The sequence below is a fragment of the Ziziphus jujuba genome, chromosome 5 (assembly GCF_031755915.1).
Source record: "Ziziphus jujuba cultivar Dongzao chromosome 5, ASM3175591v1".
Taxonomy (NCBI): domain Eukaryota; kingdom Viridiplantae; phylum Streptophyta; class Magnoliopsida; order Rosales; family Rhamnaceae; genus Ziziphus; species Ziziphus jujuba.
The window spans coordinates 5,962,189-5,981,767 of record NC_083383.1 but is presented as its reverse complement, the minus strand read 5'-3'; the positions used below and the strand labels follow the sequence as shown (position 1 = coordinate 5,981,767).

Below are 19,579 nucleotides of genomic sequence, written 5' to 3'. Positions count from 1 at the left end.
GAACTTTTGACGACTGAAGAAACATAATGAAACATCGGATGATATTACGAATTAAGCCGACAAGATGTCTTTTCCGACAAGGAGATCAATTGACTCCATTGAACTCAGAATGGTAAAGGAATATTAGATAAAACAGAAACTGTAAACATCACCATAATTGGCATTAGCATTGGCAACCTGATTGGGTGTGTATGTGCCAAGGCGAAGGTCAGATACACACTAATCTTATTGAATCTAATGTCCGAAGTTTGCATAAAAACTATGAATCTGTCTTTATATATATATATATATATATCTTCATGCTCCGTACTTAGGGGCCTTCCAAAGCTTGAAGGCAATCTCGTGCAGAAACCTATCTGCTGGTATTACAAGATTCCCTCCATGCTGCCCAGTGAAGTGGACAAATCTCTATCAGTTTGTTAAAAAAGTATGAAATGATTTCAAATCCCACAAACTCAAATACTACCTGCATGAAATCTTCAAAAGAAAATGCCTCTGCCATATCCTTGCGGGTCACAGCATGTTGCCACTGAGCAATCAACATAGGGAAATGGTGCCTGTTTGTCACCAATTAGCTTCAGCAATAAGGATTTTTGGACTAGTAAAAGAAAAAGAAACCAAATAAGTATATACTCACCTAACATCTTTTCGTTGATTCTCGCCTTTCATTGTATAACTTTGACGAGGAAATAGTGGTGCAAGTTTGGAGCTTTTCCCATTCTTGTTAATTAAAACTGACAAGTTGGAATTATTATCATCTTCCAAGACACTTCCATAGCTCATCACAACAGATAAGTGCAGACGAGAACTTATTTCAGATCCAGGTTGAGCTTCATGCAATACACCTCCAACCAAAGAATTGAAATACTCCATGTCATTGGAAATAGTCTCTCCTTTCTCATCATTTACCTTTTCACCAGCCCCAACATGCACAAACACTAAATCAAACTGGCTCATATCCAGTGCCTTCCCTTCATGAAATCCAAGCAACTTCAGCAACTCGGATGCCACAAAAGTTTCTAGTGGTTCAGCGCGGGGCTGATTGATTCTGTTCAACTCATTGTACTGTAACACGGAGAAACCGAATTTTACACCAAAAGATTTCAAAGTCGAATTATTTGTGATTATGGCGGCTTTCATTCCCATGAACCTGAAGTTCATTAAAGAAGAATGTTAGCTGAAATTGTAGAAACACAGAATAACATGTACAGCTCATAATGACGAAAAAATCCAAACGAACACCAAATGAATAATACCTTTCTGATATGGTTGGAATCATGGACTTGTTCTGAAATTCATCTTTAGTGGAATTGGCATCCTGACAAACCAGCAACAAAAACTATTTTATCATATGAATCTACGCAGCTTACTTGGGAAATCAATGAGGAAGTGGAACTCACCGAATTTAGATAAGCTTCACATACATCTAGCAGTATTGCAAACTCCCTCACAAGTCTCTCATCCTCCCTTTCTGCAATCTAAGTTCAAGTAAATCCCAAAACTGTATCCACCAACTGAAATTGAAATTAATTGAAACTTCTCACACTGACCAAAACCCAAAATCAATTGAAACTAATAAAAATAAGACCCATAAACCTGTTCCACGAGACACGAGAAATGTAAATGATGCACAAAGTCAGAATTCATAAACATAATACCTCAAACCCAATAGATCTATGAATGCCTAAGAAGGAAAAAAAAAAAAAAAAAAAAAAAAAAAAAAAACCACCTTCCTCCTATATTTAGAAGCATTGAAGAAAGCGCCCAATTGTCAAAACAAAAAGATGGATTAAAAAATGAATTTTTGGTTATTTATTTGCTGTATAATTGAAAAGGATTTGATGGGATTCCAGAATGAAAAACGAGAGATTGCAGGATAATTACCAATTCAGATAAAGAGCGCAGAATATAAAAATTACAGCTTAAGCTTCAAAGTAGAATTACACAAAAATGGCTTTTATGTAACAATTATTGTATACAAGAGAGAGAGAGAGAGAGAGAGAGAGAGAGAGAGAGATGAAAACCTGAGGCAGGAGAATTTGGGAGGCTCAAGAAGCCACACGAAGCTTTGGATGCGAGAGAATGGAGATGGGTGTGTGAGGGATCGATGAAACGGGCCAACCCATCTCCGTACAACACCAAAGCTCGGCTTGGTTTGTCTGCCATGGCTGTATCTGTTATATGGATTTCCTTTGAAATTGAGCGAGAGAGAGAGAGAGAGAGAGAGTTGAGAGTGAGCTAAAGCGTCTGGGTTAAATGTGCGAACAGCGTCCGCGTACCTACGCGTCAAGGTGGACAGATGCCTTCCCAAAAGTGAAATTCGGGAATAAAAACATAATCTATGTAAAAATTAAAAAATTAGAAAAATGCGAAAAAACTGAAAAAGATGTTTTAACCACAACTTAGAAAATAAAATCCGCCATTTTTTTTGTTGCTTTTAAAATCTTTGCCCGTCGCATTTCATGTTGTATCATTTTAACTGTGTTTAAACTTTAATAATGACTAGAATATGGATGATGCATTAAGCTTTCAATTTACTAAAATATATATATATATATATATATATTTTTTTTTTTTTTGAAACAGAGACCATCACTTTTAAGAAAGGGAAATGGGAAAAACAAGGATCATATTCCAAAAGGTATAGGTGATAATGACTTTCATATTAATAATTTTTTTTGGTATTTACTTTCATATTAATAAAAAAAAAATAAAAAAATAAAAAAAAAAGAACTAAAAAGCTAGATGAAAATAAATAGATAAATTGGAAGACTCCCAATCAAGGCGCTTTGAGGTGAGAGTGGGTTTTATGAGGCCGTTAAATATCATTTGGGCGAAGCCAAAACACATAAACAAAATTATAAGACAAGAAGAGTGGTTAAACAACGGAATTTTTTTTTTTTCTTTTCTTTTGTTTTTTTTTTTTTTTTTTTCAGCTTAGTGTCGAAAATTAAAACAAAATATGCGTAATAGGTAAAAGTAAAATAAACTTACGAGAAAACGAAAATGCATTGGTATCTATCGTAATCTCAAGCTAAATTGTACATACTTTCTAGCAAGGGTCCAAATTACATCAAAAACAAACTTGGCTCTAAGCGACCATGATGCAGCCATCCCGGCAACAGGTTTCCAGCCACTTAAATCTGTAACAAGTCAAAATCATACGGAAAGTAAAATTCCAACAAACTGTGCTGAATTAAAACTTTAAAAGCAGCTCTGTACATAACTGAATGTGAACAAAATGCTTTCAAATTCTCTTCTCAGTCTTCAACCTCATTGTTAAAATCGAAACTTGGGAAGATAGTGGAGACGTCCCTAGAGAAACATTGAAAATGTTAATAATGCATTTGGAAACCCTGAACAACAAATAGGAACATAAAAAGACTACGATGCAGAGCTCCAAAAACAAAGGAACAAGTAACCTACTTCAAATAAGGAAGAGTCATGTTCTTCAAGAGGCTTGGATGCCGAATGGCAAAAGCCTTCCATTCTTCTTTACTGATTCTACCATCCTCGTCCAAATCAGCATCAGCAAATGTCTGCAAAACATGCGCAGATCCTATGAGTTGATAAATTCTGAGGACACCGAATATATAAAATTATAATTTTAGGCACATACTTACCTTATCAATGATAGCCTGAAGAAGTTCGTCTGATAATTTGATGTCTAATTCCGTCATTATGGCAATTACCATTTGTTTGACCTGAAATCAAACAGCAGTCACTTGGCCAAAAGACTACCAAAGCAGCCAATTTTATTGACTGTAAGTCTAAGGAGAGCATTCACTTGGTATATTTGCAAAACAATTTACTCACTTCTTCTTGTTCGATATATCCTGTTTGTTTCATATCGTACAGCCTAAATGCAACTGCAAGAAATAACAAAAATAAAAACCCAAATGGGATTAATATCCATTCGCTGCGTTCAATAATATGAAACAAATTACTGCCTCTTGAACACTTACAATCAATTTTTTCTTCTAATGGGGCATAGGGATGGAAGACACTGAGTGCATGTACAAATTCGTCAAACTCAATAACACCATTTCTTCTTTCATCAAAAAGATCAAAAACCTACAGGTTCAAATACAATAGTTAGTACACATAAGGTAATTCAAAGATCCTACATACTGCTAGGTATGTAACATTCTGGATAGATATGAAAAGCTCAGATAACACAACCATCGTAAGGATCTCTAAAACTTGTCTACAAGTCTGGATATTCTATTTGCCTCTGTAATTATGCAAGTACATAGGTATTACATATCAAATTCGACCAACCGACCACAAGATAGAATGATCTAGTGACAGAATTCTCCAAACCTATTCAGCAATTTAAAGTCCAAATTACGAGATAAGATCGGTTCAATTTGCATGATGGAGTTGTTTTGATGCATTTACCCGATCCAGAAAAATATTCTCGGCATATGGAGTTTGGAACAGTGCTAACCGAAGCTCTTCCTACAAGATGGCAAACATTAAAACGATTATAACCAAACAACGGTCAAACAAAATAAAGCATTCTTCTTTTTTTTTTTTTTTAATTAACAACTGATTATTATACACCGCTCTATTGTTTCAAATATAAAAACGATGATAAGACATTTACAAGCTCAGAGAACATGTTTTGACTCACCAATCATAGTTTAGCATGCACACCATTTAACATTACAAATTTATCATTTAATGAAACATCATATAATATGAACCAAACAAAAGTCAATTATTTCATTGATTTATATCCACTCGGTTGCAAGCACAGGGAAATTACTGTCAGTATTTACGAACAGCAACAGCTTATAAATGAATTCATTTTCTGTTCTCTGGGTTATTGCACGTGAACAAACATAAACACCAAAAGTATAGCATACTAAAAAAGCAACAAGAGTAACCCAAAGCTGTTATCAAAAGTTATTTTGACATACCTTGTGAATTGAACCATCGTCAGTAATTAAGCTACTCAACTTCTTAAACAGGTCAAACAATGCCTCCACTTCATTAACACTAACTGCATCATTATTATCAACATAAACTCGCAATTAGATCCCGTTTGTGCACTTAGAACACATAATTATATTAGCAAAACAGTACGCCAAAAAATTTAAGATTGCTCTTATTCCAGAGAAGGCAGCAAATTTCCAAATACGTTTTTTTTTTATTTATGATTGGTCTTTCTCAGGAGCCGAATTTTCTCGTCGGCTAATAATTAAGATAAAATTATTACCGAAAAGGAAAAAACAAATTAAAAAGAAGATACATCTTGACTCATCGGCGAGGCGAGAGAGATCCGCGTAGTTGAGTCGGCGTTCCGCTTTCCTTGGGCGGGGACGGTGGCTGAAGCAATCGGTCACTGCCAATATCAATGCCTCGATTATGGCTATAAATGGTACAAACGCCGCGCAGATTCTTTCTCCCACCGTCCAAGAGTTTGATCTCTGCTAGGCCCAAATTCACAATATCATTAATATAACATAACAAAACTTACATACATAAACATACAAAAAAGAATAGCTATAAGAGTAAAAAATACAAATGGACAGAGAGATTTTCATGGTTGCATTGAATTACCAGAAAGTCCATTGTTGTGCCAGAGAACTCATCCGAGCGAAATTTATTTTGTATATAGTCTGTCCAATTACACTGTACTCCCTTGAAAACATCTTTGCAGTCGCATCCGCAAACAGTTAGTAAACGAGAAATTTCTTCGCCGTCCTCTCTTGCCTGTTCTATTGATGATTTACAGAAGAATCTACGTAGTGACTGGGCAAGGAAAAGTTAGAGACATGAAAAGCTCACTTACCTGTCAGTGCTCATACACAAACACAACCTTGTACACCCAGATGGTGAATGCCATTAGCAGATGTAGATAGCCATGACGTACGTAGATAGCCATTCCTTCATTCTTTTTTACTTTTTTTGTTTTTGTTTTTGTTTTTTTTTTTTTTTTTGAACCGTTCTTTCTTTTTTCCTGCATAGTATTTTTTTGTATTTACATGAAAATTCTTTCCAACAAATTTGAACGAAACAAATAATTATTAAAATTTTAAAATTTTTTTTCCAATTAGAATATTTTTAAATCATAGAAAGATGTATTTATTTTATAAAAAAAATTTACTTAATTTATTCTAACCCTTGTATTCAAACTTTGTTAATTTATTCAAATCCCTGGAATTCAAACATTTATTTTTATGAGCACAAATAAAAATGATCAATTATTAAAAAATTATAAAAATATTTAAAAATATTATATTTTTAAATATATTTAAAATATTTATATTTAAAAATATTTGATTAAATATTTATAAATATATTTAATATGTTTTGTTATCTATTTTTAAATATATATAAAATATTCATATTTAAAAATATTTAATCAATAAAATATATTTACATTTAATTATATATTTAAAGTATTTAATGTTGTATTTTTTAATATAAATATATTAAATTAATAAACCTTTTTAATAATAATTTATAATAAAATTGTATAAATTCTTTTATACCGAAGTTAAAACTGACCCAAAAAAAAATATAAAAAAAATAGCTGACTTGATTTGGACGGCTGCTGAAATGGTAGTGCATTGACACGTGATGATGCAAAATTTATGATGTTTCTCTGCCGTCTAAATATGGCATGCGCGACGGATAAGGTTTGCGATTATGTGTTGATCTTGTACCATAATAAGGTTGCGTGTAAAGCTCATCGACCTCGATTAAAAGTCGCCACTGATAATGCCACTGGTCCCACCCTTATTTTATAAATGCTATATTACAAATAATCCATACTTCTTTATTTTCTATGTTGGAATTGTTGCTTTTATGAACATAAGTAAGGATGTTAAAACTACCTGCTTAGTCTAGTCTATGAATGCTATGTTTGTAATTATTGATTTTGAAGTGACTGGCTAACTGTGCGACTGGTTTACCAATCAAAAGCTTATGTACAAAAAATACAAAAAATACCGGTCAAAAGCTTATGTACTGTACGTTTGCCGATCAATACCTTAATCAGTTAATGTATGTTTCCTTTTATATTCTAAAAGAAAGATTACAAATTTTGAGCAAATGACATGACGGGAAGAATTATCCAATAACAAATCAAATGTCTTTACATCTTACAACGAGGGCGTAATGTTGATTTAACCATTCAATATCCAAATTTTCAACTGCAACCATCAACTCCCCGCATTTTTCATTTGATCAATTTATTTTTATCAAAACAAATATTTATACGGTTTTTATATAAACGATTATCAAATATATTTTCGTGCCCGCTTATTTATTTTACCAATTTAAAACTTAAAAAAGGTGCGTTACCAAATAACGTGCACAGACCAGGGCCGCGAAGGGCAGAGTCATTTCTTTGGTTCGGAAATGGATAAAGATCGCCCAGCTAATAGCCCACCATTTTTGGTGGATGTCCATATTCCAATGCTTTTATTTCATTTCCAGTACCATCTAAACGGCCAGAACATTAAAATCTACCCAAATTAAAATTTGATAAAGAAAATGTGCCAATATACATACATCACCAACATATTTGATAAATATTTATTTTCATGGAAATGATATATGAAAGATTTATAAAGAAAACTTATAAAATCATTCGTAATTGTTAAATTTTAAAAATTATACCGATGTAATAATAATGATAATGTCATTATTATCCTTTAAAATTCTTCTAAATTGCTTATCATATGAAAACAATTCATATTCTTTTTGTTTATTTTTATCTTTCATTCGAGAATCAATATTCATGCTCATGAGTCACGAGCAACAATGTCTCCTTAGTGATGCCTCGTCAATACTTTTTCTTTCCTTTATGATATTACCTATCAATAGTTCACCGAGTGTATACTCCAAAATGGTGGAGCTTTGGAACGTTCTATTGGCTTCTTTTGAATTCTTTTTACACCGTCAGTTTTGATAACCGCATTTGAATCATGAAGCCAAAACACATAAACAAAACTGAAGGTGAACAAAATGCTTTCAAATTCTCTTCTCAGTCTTCAACCTCAGTGTTAAAAACGAAACTTGGGAAGATTGTGGAGACATCCCTAGAGAAACATTGAAAATGTTAATAATGCATTAAGAAACCCCGAGCAACAAATGGGAACAAAAAAAGACTACGATGCAGAGCTCCAAAAACAAAGGAACAAGTAACCTACTTCAAATAAGGAAGAGTCATGTTCTTCAAGAGGCTTGGATGCCGAATGGCAAAAGCCTTCCATTCTTCTTTACTGATTCTACCATCCTTGTCCGAATCAGCATCAGCAAATGTCTGCAAAACACGCTCAGATCCTATGAGTTGATAGATTCTGAGGACAATGAATAAATAAAATTATAATTTTAGGCAGACACTTACCTTATCAATGATAGCCTCAAGAAGTTCGTCTGACAATTTCATGTCTGATTCCATCATTATGGCAATTACCATTTGTTTGACCTGAAATCAAACAGCAGTCACTTAGCCAAAAGACTACCAAGCGGCCAATTTTTTTTACTGTAATTCTAAGCAGAGCATTCACTTGATATAATTGCAAAACAATTTTCTCACTTCTTCTCGTTCGATATATCCAGTTTGTCTCAGATCATACAGCCTAAATGCAACTGCAAGAAATAACAAAAATAAAAACCCAAATGGGATTAATATCCATTTGCTGCATTTAATAATATGCAATAAAATACTGCCTCTTGAACACTTACAATCAATTTTTTCTTCTAATGGGGCATAGGGATGGAAGACACTGAGTGCATGTACAAATTCATCAAACTCAATAACACCATTTCTTCTTTCATCAAAAAGATCAAAAACCTGCAGGTTCAAATACAATAGTTGGTACACATAAGGTAATTCGAAGATCCTACATACTGCTAGGTGTGTAAGATTACGGATAGAAAGGAAAAGCTCACATAACACAACCATTATAAGGATCTCTGAAAACTGGAAATTCTATTTGCCTCTGTAACTATGCAAGTACATAGGTATTCCACATCAAATTCGTCCAACCGACCACAAAATAAAAATGTTCTAGTGACAGAATTCACCAAACTTATTCAGCAATTCAAAGTCCAAATTACGAGATAAGATCGGCTCAATTTGCATGATGCAGTCACTGGTCAAAGTAGCACAGCATGCAAACAATTACATCTCATGAACTTTAAAAGACTATCACAAGATTGAAGTAGTTTCGGTGCATTTACCCGATCAAGAAAAAGATTCTCGCCATATGGAGTTTGGAACAGTGCTAATTGAAGCTCTTCCTACAAGATGGCAAACATAAAACGATTACAACCAAACAACGGTCAAACAAAATAAAACATTCTTCATTTTTTTATGAACAACTGATTATTATACAATGTTCTATTGTTTCAAATATAAAAACGATGATAAGACATTTACAAGCTCAGAGAACATGTTTTGATTCACCAATCATAGTTTAGCATGCACGCCATTTAACATTACAAATTTGTCATTTAACGAAACACCATATAATATGAATCAAACAAAAGTCAATTATTTCATTGATTGATATCCACTAGCTTGCAAGCACAGGGAAATTACTGTCAGTATTCAAGAAAAACAGGAACAGCTTATAGATGAATTCATTTTCTGTTCTCTGGGTTATTGCAAGTGAACAAACATAAACATCAAACGTATACGAAACTAACAAAGCAACAATAGTAACCCAAGCTACTATAAAAAATTATTTGACATACCTTGTGAATTGAACCATCGTCAATAATTGAGCTACTCAACTTCTTAAACAGTTCAAACAATGCCTCCACTTCATTGACAGTAACTGCATCATCATTATCGACATAAACTCGTAATTAAATCCCGTTTGTGCACTTAGAACACATAATTAAAATAGCAAAACCGTACGCCAAAAAATTTAAAGATTGCTCTTATTCCTGAGAAGGCAGCAAATTTCCAAATACTTTTTTTTTTTTTAAATTAAATTTTTGGTTGGTCTTTCTCAGCAGCCCAATTTTCTCATTAGCTAATAATTAAGATAAAATTACCGAAAAGGAAAAAACAAATTTATTAAAAAAATATATATATTACATCTTGACTCATCGGCGAGGCGCGAGAGATCCGCGTAGTCGAATCGGCGTTGTGCTTTCCAGGGTCGCGGCCGGTGGCTGAAGCAATCGGTCACTGCGAATATCAATGCCTCGATTATGGCTATAAATGGTACAAACGCCGCGCAGATTCGCTCTCCCACCGTCCAAGAGCTCGATCTCTGTTAGGCCCAAATTCAGCCCCCAAATCACATTATTCAGTTAGATTTATCATTAAAATACTATAACAAACTTACATACATAAACTTAAACATTACAAAAATAAATAAATAAAATAAAACTATAATAGAATTGTAAAAAATACAAATGGACAGAGAGATTTTCATGGTTGCATTGAATTACCGAAAAATCCATTGTTGTATCAGAGAACTCATCCGAGCAAAATTTATTTTTATACATAATCAGTAGTCTTAAACCTTATCCAGTTACATTGTACTCCCTTAAAAACATCTTCGCAGTCGCATCCGCAAAGCTTAGTAAACGCGAAATTTCTTCGCCGTCCTTCCTTTCCTGTTCTATGAATGATTTAGGCAACAGAAAAACTTAGGTAATGATTGCGCATGGACAAGTTAGGGCCATGAAAAGCACCTCTTGCCTGTCAGTGCTCATACACAAACACAACCTTGTAGACCCAAATGGCGAATCTCATTGGCAGACGTAGATAGCCATTCCTTTCTTTCTTTCTTTCTTTCTTTCTGATGAGTACTCTCTTGTGTTTCTATGAGGCCAAATGTAAATTTTATTATTTCGCCAAATAATTTCAAGAATTTCAATCAAAAAATAGCTGACCTGGATTGTGGATGGATGCTGACAATGGCGGTACATTGACACGTGATGATGAACATTTACAGTGTTTCTCTCCCGTCAAAATATGACATGTGGCGACAGAAGCGTTTGGTGGTTGCGTTTATCTGTTGATTTGCACCATAAATAAGGTTCCGTGTAAAGCTTATATACTTTGGATTAATAATCCCTACTGACAAAGGTACTGGACCCACCCCTATTTTATAAATGCTATAATTGTAAATATAGAATTTGAAATGATTGGCTAACGTCTTTTGGGTCGTTAGGGGTTGTTTGGTAAAATGAAAAAGGTAAATTGATTTTTAGAATTCAAATTTCTGAAAATGAAATTTTTTTAAATTTTTTTATAATATTTGATTAATTATAAATAAAAATATTATTTATAAATAATTAAATAAATTTATATATTAAAATTAAATAACAAAATTATAGGATCTATTTTTTTTATTAGTGTTTTAAATTATGAAATTTATTTTTTATTAAAATCTACAAATTTATTCTTTTAAAAATTATTCAAATAGAAAAAAATTTTATTTTTCTAAAAAATTTTAAATTTATATTAATTTTATTACTATCCAAATAATCCATTAGTGTTTCTTTAGTAATTTTATATATTTATTTTGAGTAATCCCATGTATGTTTGTTAGATTTTCTTTTTTTTTTTTTTTTTGGGGGGGGGGGACAAAAACGTTTGATTTAAAATTGAGAATCGCTAATCGCCATTTCCATGAATGGCACGATTGATGTTTAAAATAATATTTTTTACATAATCAAAAAAATACAAAATACATTATTTGACGTAAGAAATGTGCCTCTGCTTCCGTCAATGATTCCCATTCCTTTAATAATAAACAAATAAATTATTGAAGCAATTATAGGAATATAAAACTATAAAGCTCATGATTATAATAATACAAATGCAATTGTTTTAAAGAATATATAAATATACAATTAGAGAATTTAAAATTTTCTATTATCCTCTTATGACTTTGCTTAATCCTACTTTGTACGGGATAATTTAGACCACAAAAAACTATAAAATGTGGGTTTGCCAATAGCTTAGTCTAGGGATAATTTAAACCACAAAAAGCTTATTTAATGTGGGTTTGCCAATGGCTTTGTGTAACAATAATTTAGACCACTACTGGCCTATATACTGTGGGTTTGCCAACAGCTTAATCAGTAAATGTAGGTTTCCTTTTATATTCTAAAAGAAAGGTCACAATCTTTGAGCAAATGATACGACGAACTGAACAATGCAATGACAAATTAAATGTAAAGAATTGTTAATTACATCTTACAATGAGGGCGTAATGTTGATTTAACATTCAATATTCAAATTTTCAACTGCACCCATGAACTCCCTAACATTTTTTCATTTGATGAATTTATCTTTATCAAAACAAATATTTATATGATTTATATATATATATATATATTGACAGATTATATGAGGTGTCAAATGCCGTGCAAAGACCAGGGCCGCAAAGGGCGGCGTCCTATATTTGGTTCAGAAATGGATAAAGATGGCCAGCGCACCATTTCTCCATTTTTTGGGGCATCCGTATTTCAATGCCTTTATTTTTTAGTGATAATTCCTTATTTCCAATACCATTCAAACGGCAAGAGAATTAAAAACTATTAAATTTAAAATGTGATAACGAAAATGTGCCAATATACATACATCACCAACATATTTGATCAATATTTATATTTGTAAAAATAATATACAACAAATTTATGAAAAGCGGTAATTAAAAAATTATAAATAGTGATTATGAAACCATTCATAATTATTAAATTATAAAAATTATATATATTTTTCTAAGTTGTTTATCATATGAAAACAATTTTAAAAATCAAAACAGTCCATTCTCTTTTTGTTTATTCTCATCTTTCAGTCGAGAATCAATATGCCTGCGCATGAGTCGTGAGCAACAATGTCTCCTTGGTGACACCTCGTCAATACTTTTTCTTTCCTTTTTGATATTAGCTATCGATACTCGACGGAGTATATACTCCAAAATGGCAAAGCCTTGTAACGTTCTATTTGCTATAAATTTATAATGAATAAAACTTATTTTAAAAATATTATATTTTTGACAGAAAGTTGTAATTTACATTGTTTTATCTGTATCAATATGTTTTTTTTTTTTTTTGAAACAATGTACTTTCTTAAAATAATGTATCTTGTTTTGAAATATTATATCCTATTTTGAAACAATATATCTTTTTTTAAAATAATATATTTGTCTGAATTATTATGTTCTTTTTTAATATTATTTTGAAATCTATAAATATCATATGAGACCTTGTGAAGTCTATAAATACCATATGAGACTATTGTTGAAGATATAGAAAAATTATTAACAAATATATGAGTAGAGAGAATTGAAATTTTGTCTTGTTCGTGGTTTTTTAAATTTGAAATACTACTATTTAGAAAAGAGTTCATTGTATTCTGAAAGACAATTGCTGTAAACTATAAGCACAGTAATAGAGCGAATATTGCCTTAAAAAAAGAGAGTTCAACTCTTGTCCTAATCGTTATATAAAGATCAATTTTATTTAGAATTATAATACAAATATAATACCGTTAATTTTTTTTCTTTATCTCACTATAATTATTTATATATTATTTTATATATTTAATATACATATAGATATTTATATATATACACACTTTGTTTTTAGTTTTCTTAATTTACTAACACTATATACTTGTTTTGAATTCTTTTTACAACGTCAGTTATGATAACCACATTTGAATCATGATGCCGTTTCCAACCGTTTCCGATTTCAAGTTCCATTCGTTGATTACCGCGTCCCAAAACTCTAAGACGGTTAGCGCCAAAAATCATTCTTTTTTTTGAGAGCCGTCCGATTATTTTCACCCAAAAAAAAGAAAAAGAAAAAAAAAAGAGACGTTCGATTAATAAAATTCCCCACCTCAACGTCCCTAGGACGCTTAGTACCGTTTGGTATAATTCATCCACTCGTCTGTTCCATACTGAGTTGACTCACTTCGAGTTTAAAGCACCAGAAAACTTTGTGCCGAGCTAGAGAGCACCGACTAATCTAAATAATAATATTAAAAGCCACTGACCAACAGTTCCACGGCCCATGAGCTGCCGAGTCATACCGAGTTCGACCGATTTCACTCGGAATCTCTATACAGCGACCCTTGTCTGTGTCATCAGCTTTGCCACTTTCCAAGTCTCTCAGTCTCTGTACCGCCATATTCTCCGCAATTCAAGAAATCGCCATCGAATCATGTCCTCCTCTTCCGCTTCTTCTTCATCCAAAAACGACGCCGAATCGCTTCGTTGCAACCGTATTCTCTCTAGCAAGCTCTACCTGGACGTTCCCACCTCCAAGGTAAAACCTATGTATAAACTTGGTATTTTACAAATTTTCATGATGCTGATAAATTTGTATCAATCAGGTGCCGTTGATTTACTCGCCCACTTATGATATCTCTTTCCTTGGGGTAGAGAAGCTGTAAGAATTCAGTAATTCACAAATTTACAGTGTTCCCTTTTTTCCTTTGTCGTTCTTCGACATTAGCACTTTATTAGATTAGTGTTCCTTTTTAGTTCTTTTGCTTTCTCGATTTCGCACTGATGATACAAAATGTTTAGGCACCCATTTGATTCTTCAAAATGGGGTCGGATATGTGGGTTCCTAATCGCGGCTCGGGTTTTGGACAAAAAATGTATCGTAGAGCCTTTGGAAGCTTCAAAGAATGATCTCCTTGTGGTAAAAACTATAATCCGTCTTTTTTAAGAATGTCAGATAAGGAGTGTGTGCATATACTTATTTGTAACTTTGAACAGGTTCATACTGAACAATACTTGAATAGTTTAAAGAACAGTACAAAAGTTGCTGAAATTATTGAGGTAAAGTTTTCATTTTCTTCTTGCAAATACAGCCTGGAGATTTTGGTGATTTGTATTTTCCGCTTTTCCGCAAGACAGCTCTTTTATCTCTGTGTATCTTAGAATTTTATTATTGATCTTCCTAGTTACGGCCATTATGTCAGCTTCACTTGCTTCCATTGTTCAACTCTGCGTTCTTATGCTTGTGAATCATTTGAGTTAATTATAGGCTGAAAAGGGGAAAAGGGATAGTTGACTGGTTTTATGGTGGTAGATCAGATAGTAAATTTGGTTTTGTGGGACAGGAGGTTATGTGCTTTACATGGTTGACCAATTTGAACTTGTACTACATAGGTACCTCCTGTGGCACTATTTCCAAATTGTCTTCTTCAGCAAAAAGTTCTTTACCCATTCCGTAACCAGGTGAAGTCGTCATTCATATTTCAATCTTATATTTCTTTAGTTTGTAGCTATTTTTCTCCACCCTCCTTGAAAGGGTAAAAGGAACCTTTATTGTCACATTTAATGCAGGTGGGAGGAACTATTTTGGCTGCAAAGCTTGCAAAAGAGCGAGGATGGGCCATCAATGTTGGTGGAGGATTTCATCATTGTTCTGGGGGAAAAGGAGGTGGATTTTGTGCCTATGCAGACATTTCTCTTTGCATACATTTTGCCTTTGTTCGACTAAATATATCGAGGTACTAAATCTTTAAACGTAGAAGAGTACATGCAGCCTTGCAGTTTTCAGTTAGTTTTTTCAAATTTCAATGATAATATAGATTACCTTTTAACATACGAGTTTATGGTACTTTTCCCTGCCAATTTTGCAGGGTCATGATTATTGATCTGGATGCACATCAAGGAAATGGCCATGAGATGGATTTTGCCCGTGACAGTATGGTTACTTTACCTCCTTTGGGTGGCTTAATTGTCTTTCTGTTGGAATTAAAATTTTTTTGTCTCATTCTCTGTTCCGACAGGTCGAGTCTATATTCTGGATATGTTCAACCCTGAAATATATCCATTTGTAAGTTGCCTACTCTATAAATCTTGCCAAAGGGTTTTAAAAAATGTTTATATTACTGCAGTGAAGCTGCTTAAGATCCAATGTTCCTTTTACTATTGGCTCCCATTAAACTGATGATCTAGTCTCTCAGGCTTGGATTGTGTCATAGACTTGAGAACAATGTTTGTTTTCATCCCCTTTTTAGTCAAATTAATCTTTCCTGTGGTAGGAAGTGGTTGAGGGAGACGTTATGCCTTATGAAAAAGGGTTCCTTATAAGTTATCTGTCCTTGCTTTCTGTGATTTATTTGTAGGTGTCATCATATGTTCTTTCTTTCTTTCCCCTCATGGGCCTATATATGTATATATAAATTCCTTGTTCAAGAAGTTATATTGTGGTAAAAATCTAATCATTTCTTCTGATCACACTTTTCTTCTCCCTTCCTAATTTTTAATAGGATTATGAGGCAAGAAGATATATTGATCAGAAGGTTGAAGTAGTGGTGAGCTATCATTATCTCACTCCCAGGTCAGATTGTAATTTTTTGTACTCATGCACAATACTGATATTTGCTTCTCCTGAATTTGTACAGAGTGGCACTACCACGAATGTGTACTTAAAGAAATTAGAGGAAGCACTTGAGGTACACTTTTCCTAATTTTGTCTTTGACAAGCTTTATGATTTTATCCATATTAATTTATCTTCATGATAAAACTGTTGGTCAATTTTGTATGAACCATATATGCTCTTTCCTTGTGTATTTGCTTTCAAAGTTTATTAACTAGGTCAAGTTATAACTGTTCATTATCAACTAAGCAATAAATTACATAAGAAGTACACCCGGCTCAGTTAATAACTTTTTGGACATCTATATGGTTAGGTCGCCATAGGTACATTTGATCCTGAGTTGATAGTCTACAATGCTGGAACTGATATTCTAGATGGAGATTCACTTGGAAGATTGAAGGTATCTTGTCCTAGGATCTATTATATTATTTTAAGCTCGTTATTTGTATCTAAATGAAAGGTGTAATTACCATGAAAACATATATATATATATATATAGATATATCCAGTTTTCTTCATCAATTCTTTTGTATATTGCATTTGTAACATAATTCTGCAGATTAGTCCTGATGGGATAACAACTAGAGATGAGAAAGTTTTCAGTTTTGCTCGTGAGAGGAACATTCCCATCGTTATGCTTACATCAGGTGCGCAATCTCTATTTCACTAGAGTACAACACAGTATAAACTAGCTTTTCTTCAAATGAGGGTTTGTCTTTCCACGTTTTAGGATAATTTATTACTTGTACTAGACTAGTAGAACACGGGATAGTGTGAATGACCATGTTTTTGGCCTCAACCTCCTGGAGGCATTCTGATAAACATGTTTTACTTGCTGATTTCATCTAATTTGAAGAATAATAATAATGTCATTATTCTCTTATACTTCATGTATTTTAATACTGGTGTTTTTCTCAGGTGGCTATATGAAGTCGAGTGCGAGAGTTATAGCCGATTCGATAGTCAATCTCTCTAAGAAACGCCTTATAGATACGACAAAACCATGAATGTGGCATGAAGTTCTATGTGTGGAATACCGTCAGGTGGTCTGCAACTTGATGACGTGGGATTTTGGATTAGTTTGTGTGTGGTTGTAATTAAAATGAGATGTGTATGAGTTCATGATCGTTTTCCTTTTTTGGTCACGGAATGCAGTATATATGCTCATCACACGCTGTGTAGTACATAAGCAAAGCAGTAGTGATGAATGAGATAAGTCGGATCCCCACGTTTTTATGTAAATAGTCAATTAAACTGTGATTATAATTGTACAATTTTTTTGCATTTAATTTACACGTTAAATTAAAAATATATATTAAAAGGATAAAAAAGGTGCAAATAAATTAAAACGTGAGGTGGAGAATCTACATTTGTTTGAAAAAAAGGGAAGTACAGTGGGTGTAGAAGTAGCTTTCCAAATATTTTTTGACCATCTCACGTATGTTTGTATGCAAAAAAGCATGGAACCAAACTTTTTTTTACACATTTAAATCAAGAATGGTGCTTTGTTGGTTTGTCATGAACCAATTGCATCAATGAAATGTAGTTTCACTATTAGTTATCAGTATTGCTGTTTCCGCAAACTTTTAATGCTCTCAGCTTAATGGAGATTTTTTACCTATTATAATATCGACATTTCCTTTTATCTACGTTGCAGGCAGGAAAGCAAAAATCGACGAGACGGTGGAAATGTCAGTGACAGTTTCCATTGTCGACACCGTCCGACACCGACAGGGGGGGGGGGGAGAAGTTTCTTGCACGTGTGTCGTCGATCTATCACCGAAATCGATGGAAGTCGACGGAATCGTCCATTGTTGGTGAAGATTTCGGATTTTGGGTGGATAAGGTGGAAAGATCGGCCGATTATCGACGGAAAAAGGTGGAAATTTATGGGATATATCAGCTGGACTAGTCCATACCTTTACTAATCGAAGATAATTATATTTACATATGAAATGAGATGAGAATAATGATTGGGAATGAAGAATTCATTCGGTTCGGGGGGAATAAAGGGAAATTGATGCAGCAAACAAAGAATCAATCCAATTAACCAAACAGCAGAAGAAAAATACAGAAAAAATAAAGAAAACTAAAAAGTTAGAAGAGCAGAGCAGAGAGAGAGAAATACGTACGGGGTAAATCCCAGGGCTCCCATTTGCAGACGTCGACTTCGGGGATAACCTAGACGTTGGAATGACGAGCCTTAGGTAGTGGTTGATGAGCTCTTCGTCGGTGGGCCTGAATCTAAAACCTAGAGGCAGCGATTCCAGCGACGCTACTCCCATATCTCCCCTTCACGCACGTAGTCAATCGACTGATTTTCACTCGCTCGATTCCTTTTCCTCCATTTGTAAAACTGTAATTTGTGTATAGTTCTCGAATTGGAGAGGGTAGCCGAGAGAAGGTAAAGGCACATAGACTCGTCAAAGTCAAATTGTTGGGGACAGAAATCCACGTGTATGAATTGAATTGACCTTTATGAAGCCTGGTGCTACTTCTTCAATTCCACCACCCTTTAGCTAATTTTTTCTCTTTTTGTTTATGATCTTTCCTTTTTGAATACCATTAACCATCTGTCAATTTGCTAGCAAGGCAAATAAATTTTTTTTTTTTTTAACTCCATGTGTTATGAGTCTTGGGTATGTGTGTTTGTGTTGATTTGTGTGTGTGTTTGGTTGGTGGTAACCGGCCGAGAGAAGAATTGAAGGGGGAAGAGATGGGGGATACACAGGGAGAAGAGAAGAGAAGAGAAGAGAAAGAGGAGAGAAGAGATCGGCCGAGAATGGAGAAGTTTGAAGAGATGGCCAGCCGAGAAGAGAGAAGAGGGGAAAGAGAGGGCCGGCCCGAGGGGGGGAAGAGATTGGGGGTTTCACAAAGAGAAGAGAGGAGAAGAGAAGAGAAGAGAGAGGCCGAAATTGGGAAATTGGGTTTTTTTTTTTTTTGGTTGTTATTGGCTTAAAAAAAAAAATTGAATGAGAGGGTGAGAGCCAAAATTGAAGAAATAAAACATGAATGAATGTGCTGAAATGATTGATTGTTTGATTTTTTTTTTTTTCAAAATATTAATCAAGTAGGATACTGAAAGTATAGGAAAAAAATTTGAAATGCAAAAAATAATAAGTTTACAGGCTACAACTGTGAATTCACATGCTTTGAGCCTCTGACTGAAAAAGTAAAAGTGACGGAAAGAAAAAATCATCAAAAAATTGCAGAAACAAATAATACAATGAGAGAATT

The 19,579-nt window shown here is 33.6% G+C and overlaps 4 protein-coding genes across 7 annotated transcripts; 1 reads left to right on the top strand and 3 right to left on the bottom strand.

Annotated features, from left to right (window-relative positions):
- Positions 1–98: 98 nt before the first annotated feature.
- On the bottom strand, positions 99–2,179 carry LOC107420100 (uncharacterized). Its single transcript, XM_016028966.4, has 6 exons — positions 2,025–2,179; positions 1,401–1,471; positions 1,257–1,318; positions 638–1,150; positions 467–557; positions 99–384 (listed from the first exon to the last, which is right to left on the bottom strand). The coding sequence occupies exons 1-6, from the start codon at positions 2,164–2,166 to the stop codon at positions 298–300; spliced, it is 966 nt and encodes a 321-aa protein (XP_015884452.3). The 5' UTR covers positions 2,167–2,179; the 3' UTR covers positions 99–297.
- Positions 2,180–2,186: 7 nt separating this feature from the next.
- Positions 2,187–5,953, bottom strand: LOC107420139 (calcineurin B-like protein 10). 4 transcript variants are annotated; one of them, XR_009638875.1, is made up of 11 exons: positions 5,569–5,936; positions 5,258–5,435; positions 4,926–5,008; positions 4,402–4,461; positions 3,966–4,074; positions 3,817–3,869; positions 3,624–3,704; positions 3,427–3,539; positions 3,273–3,315; positions 3,050–3,143; positions 2,187–2,303 (listed from the first exon to the last, which is right to left on the bottom strand). XR_009638875.1 is itself a non-coding variant. In XM_060817013.1 (10 exons), exons 2-10 carry the CDS (start codon positions 5,578–5,580, stop codon positions 3,261–3,263), a joined length of 744 nt encoding a protein of 247 aa, XP_060672996.1. In that variant the 5' UTR covers positions 5,581–5,721; positions 5,801–5,953; the 3' UTR covers positions 2,991–3,260. The 4 variants fall into 4 exon arrangements, 3 of the variants coding, with proteins under 3 accessions (XP_060672996.1, XP_060672997.1, XP_024930211.3); XM_060817013.1 differs by lacking the exon at positions 2,187–2,303 and having other exon boundaries at positions 2,991–3,315; positions 5,569–5,721; positions 5,801–5,953; XM_060817014.1 differs by lacking the exon at positions 2,187–2,303 and having other exon boundaries at positions 2,991–3,143.
- Positions 5,954–7,602: 1,649 nt separating this feature from the next.
- On the bottom strand, positions 7,603–10,841 carry LOC107420138 (calcineurin B-like protein 10). Its single transcript, XM_025074442.3, has 9 exons — positions 10,429–10,841; positions 10,070–10,247; positions 9,721–9,803; positions 9,205–9,264; positions 8,707–8,815; positions 8,558–8,610; positions 8,366–8,446; positions 8,169–8,281; positions 7,603–8,057 (listed from the first exon to the last, which is right to left on the bottom strand). Exons 1-9 carry the CDS (start codon positions 10,483–10,485, stop codon positions 8,003–8,005), a joined length of 789 nt encoding a protein of 262 aa, XP_024930210.1. The 5' UTR covers positions 10,486–10,841; the 3' UTR covers positions 7,603–8,002.
- Positions 10,842–13,643: 2,802 nt separating this feature from the next.
- Positions 13,644–17,616, top strand: LOC107420137 (histone deacetylase 2). The gene is made up of 13 exons (XM_016029024.4): positions 13,644–14,268; positions 14,336–14,391; positions 14,532–14,649; positions 14,727–14,789; positions 15,123–15,191; positions 15,300–15,466; positions 15,599–15,663; positions 15,749–15,795; positions 16,232–16,276; positions 16,367–16,417; positions 16,656–16,742; positions 16,902–16,989; positions 17,261–17,616. The coding sequence occupies exons 1-13, from the start codon at positions 14,014–14,016 to the stop codon at positions 17,347–17,349; spliced, it is 1,200 nt and encodes a 399-aa protein (XP_015884510.3). The 5' UTR covers positions 13,644–14,013; the 3' UTR covers positions 17,350–17,616.
- Positions 17,617–19,579: the final 1,963 nt, after the last annotated feature.

Coding starts and splice junctions, on each gene's coding strand:
- LOC107420137 (XM_016029024.4), top strand. CDS start 14,014: ATGAGCTGCCGAGTCATACCGAGTTCGACCGATTTCACTCGGAATCTC. Junction 14,392..14,531: donor TTCCTTGGGGTAGAGAAGCT/GTAAGAATTCAG, acceptor CAAAATGTTTAG/GCACCCATTTGATTCTTCAA. Junction 14,790..15,122: donor AAGTTGCTGAAATTATTGAG/GTAAAGTTTTCA, acceptor TGTACTACATAG/GTACCTCCTGTGGCACTATT.
- LOC107420139 (XM_060817013.1), bottom strand. Junction 5,009..5,257: donor CCTCGCCGATGAGTCAAGAT/GTATCTTCTTTT, acceptor ATAATGATGCAG/TTAGTGTTAATGAAGTGGAG. Junction 4,075..4,401: donor AGAATATTTTTCTGGATCGG/GTAAATGCATCA, acceptor TTGAACCTGTAG/GTTTTTGATCTTTTTGATGA.
- LOC107420100 (XM_016028966.4), bottom strand. CDS start 2,166: ATGGCAGACAAACCAAGCCGAGCTTTGGTGTTGTACGGAGATGGGTTG. Junction 1,472..2,024: donor CCCAAATTCTCCTGCCTCAG/GTTTTCATCTCT, acceptor CTTAGATTGCAG/AAAGGGAGGATGAGAGACTT. Junction 558..637: donor AATCAACGAAAAGATGTTAG/GTGAGTATATAC, acceptor GGTGACAAACAG/GCACCATTTCCCTATGTTGA.
- LOC107420138 (XM_025074442.3), bottom strand. CDS start 10,485: ATGTATAAAAATAAATTTTGCTCGGATGAGTTCTCTGATACAACAATG. Junction 10,248..10,428: donor ATACAACAATGGATTTTTCG/GTAATTCAATGC, acceptor TGGGCCTAACAG/AGATCGAGCTCTTGGACGGT. Junction 8,282..8,365: donor TTGAGGCTATCATTGATAAG/GTAAGTGTCTGC, acceptor CGTGTTTTGCAG/ACATTTGCTGATGCTGATTC.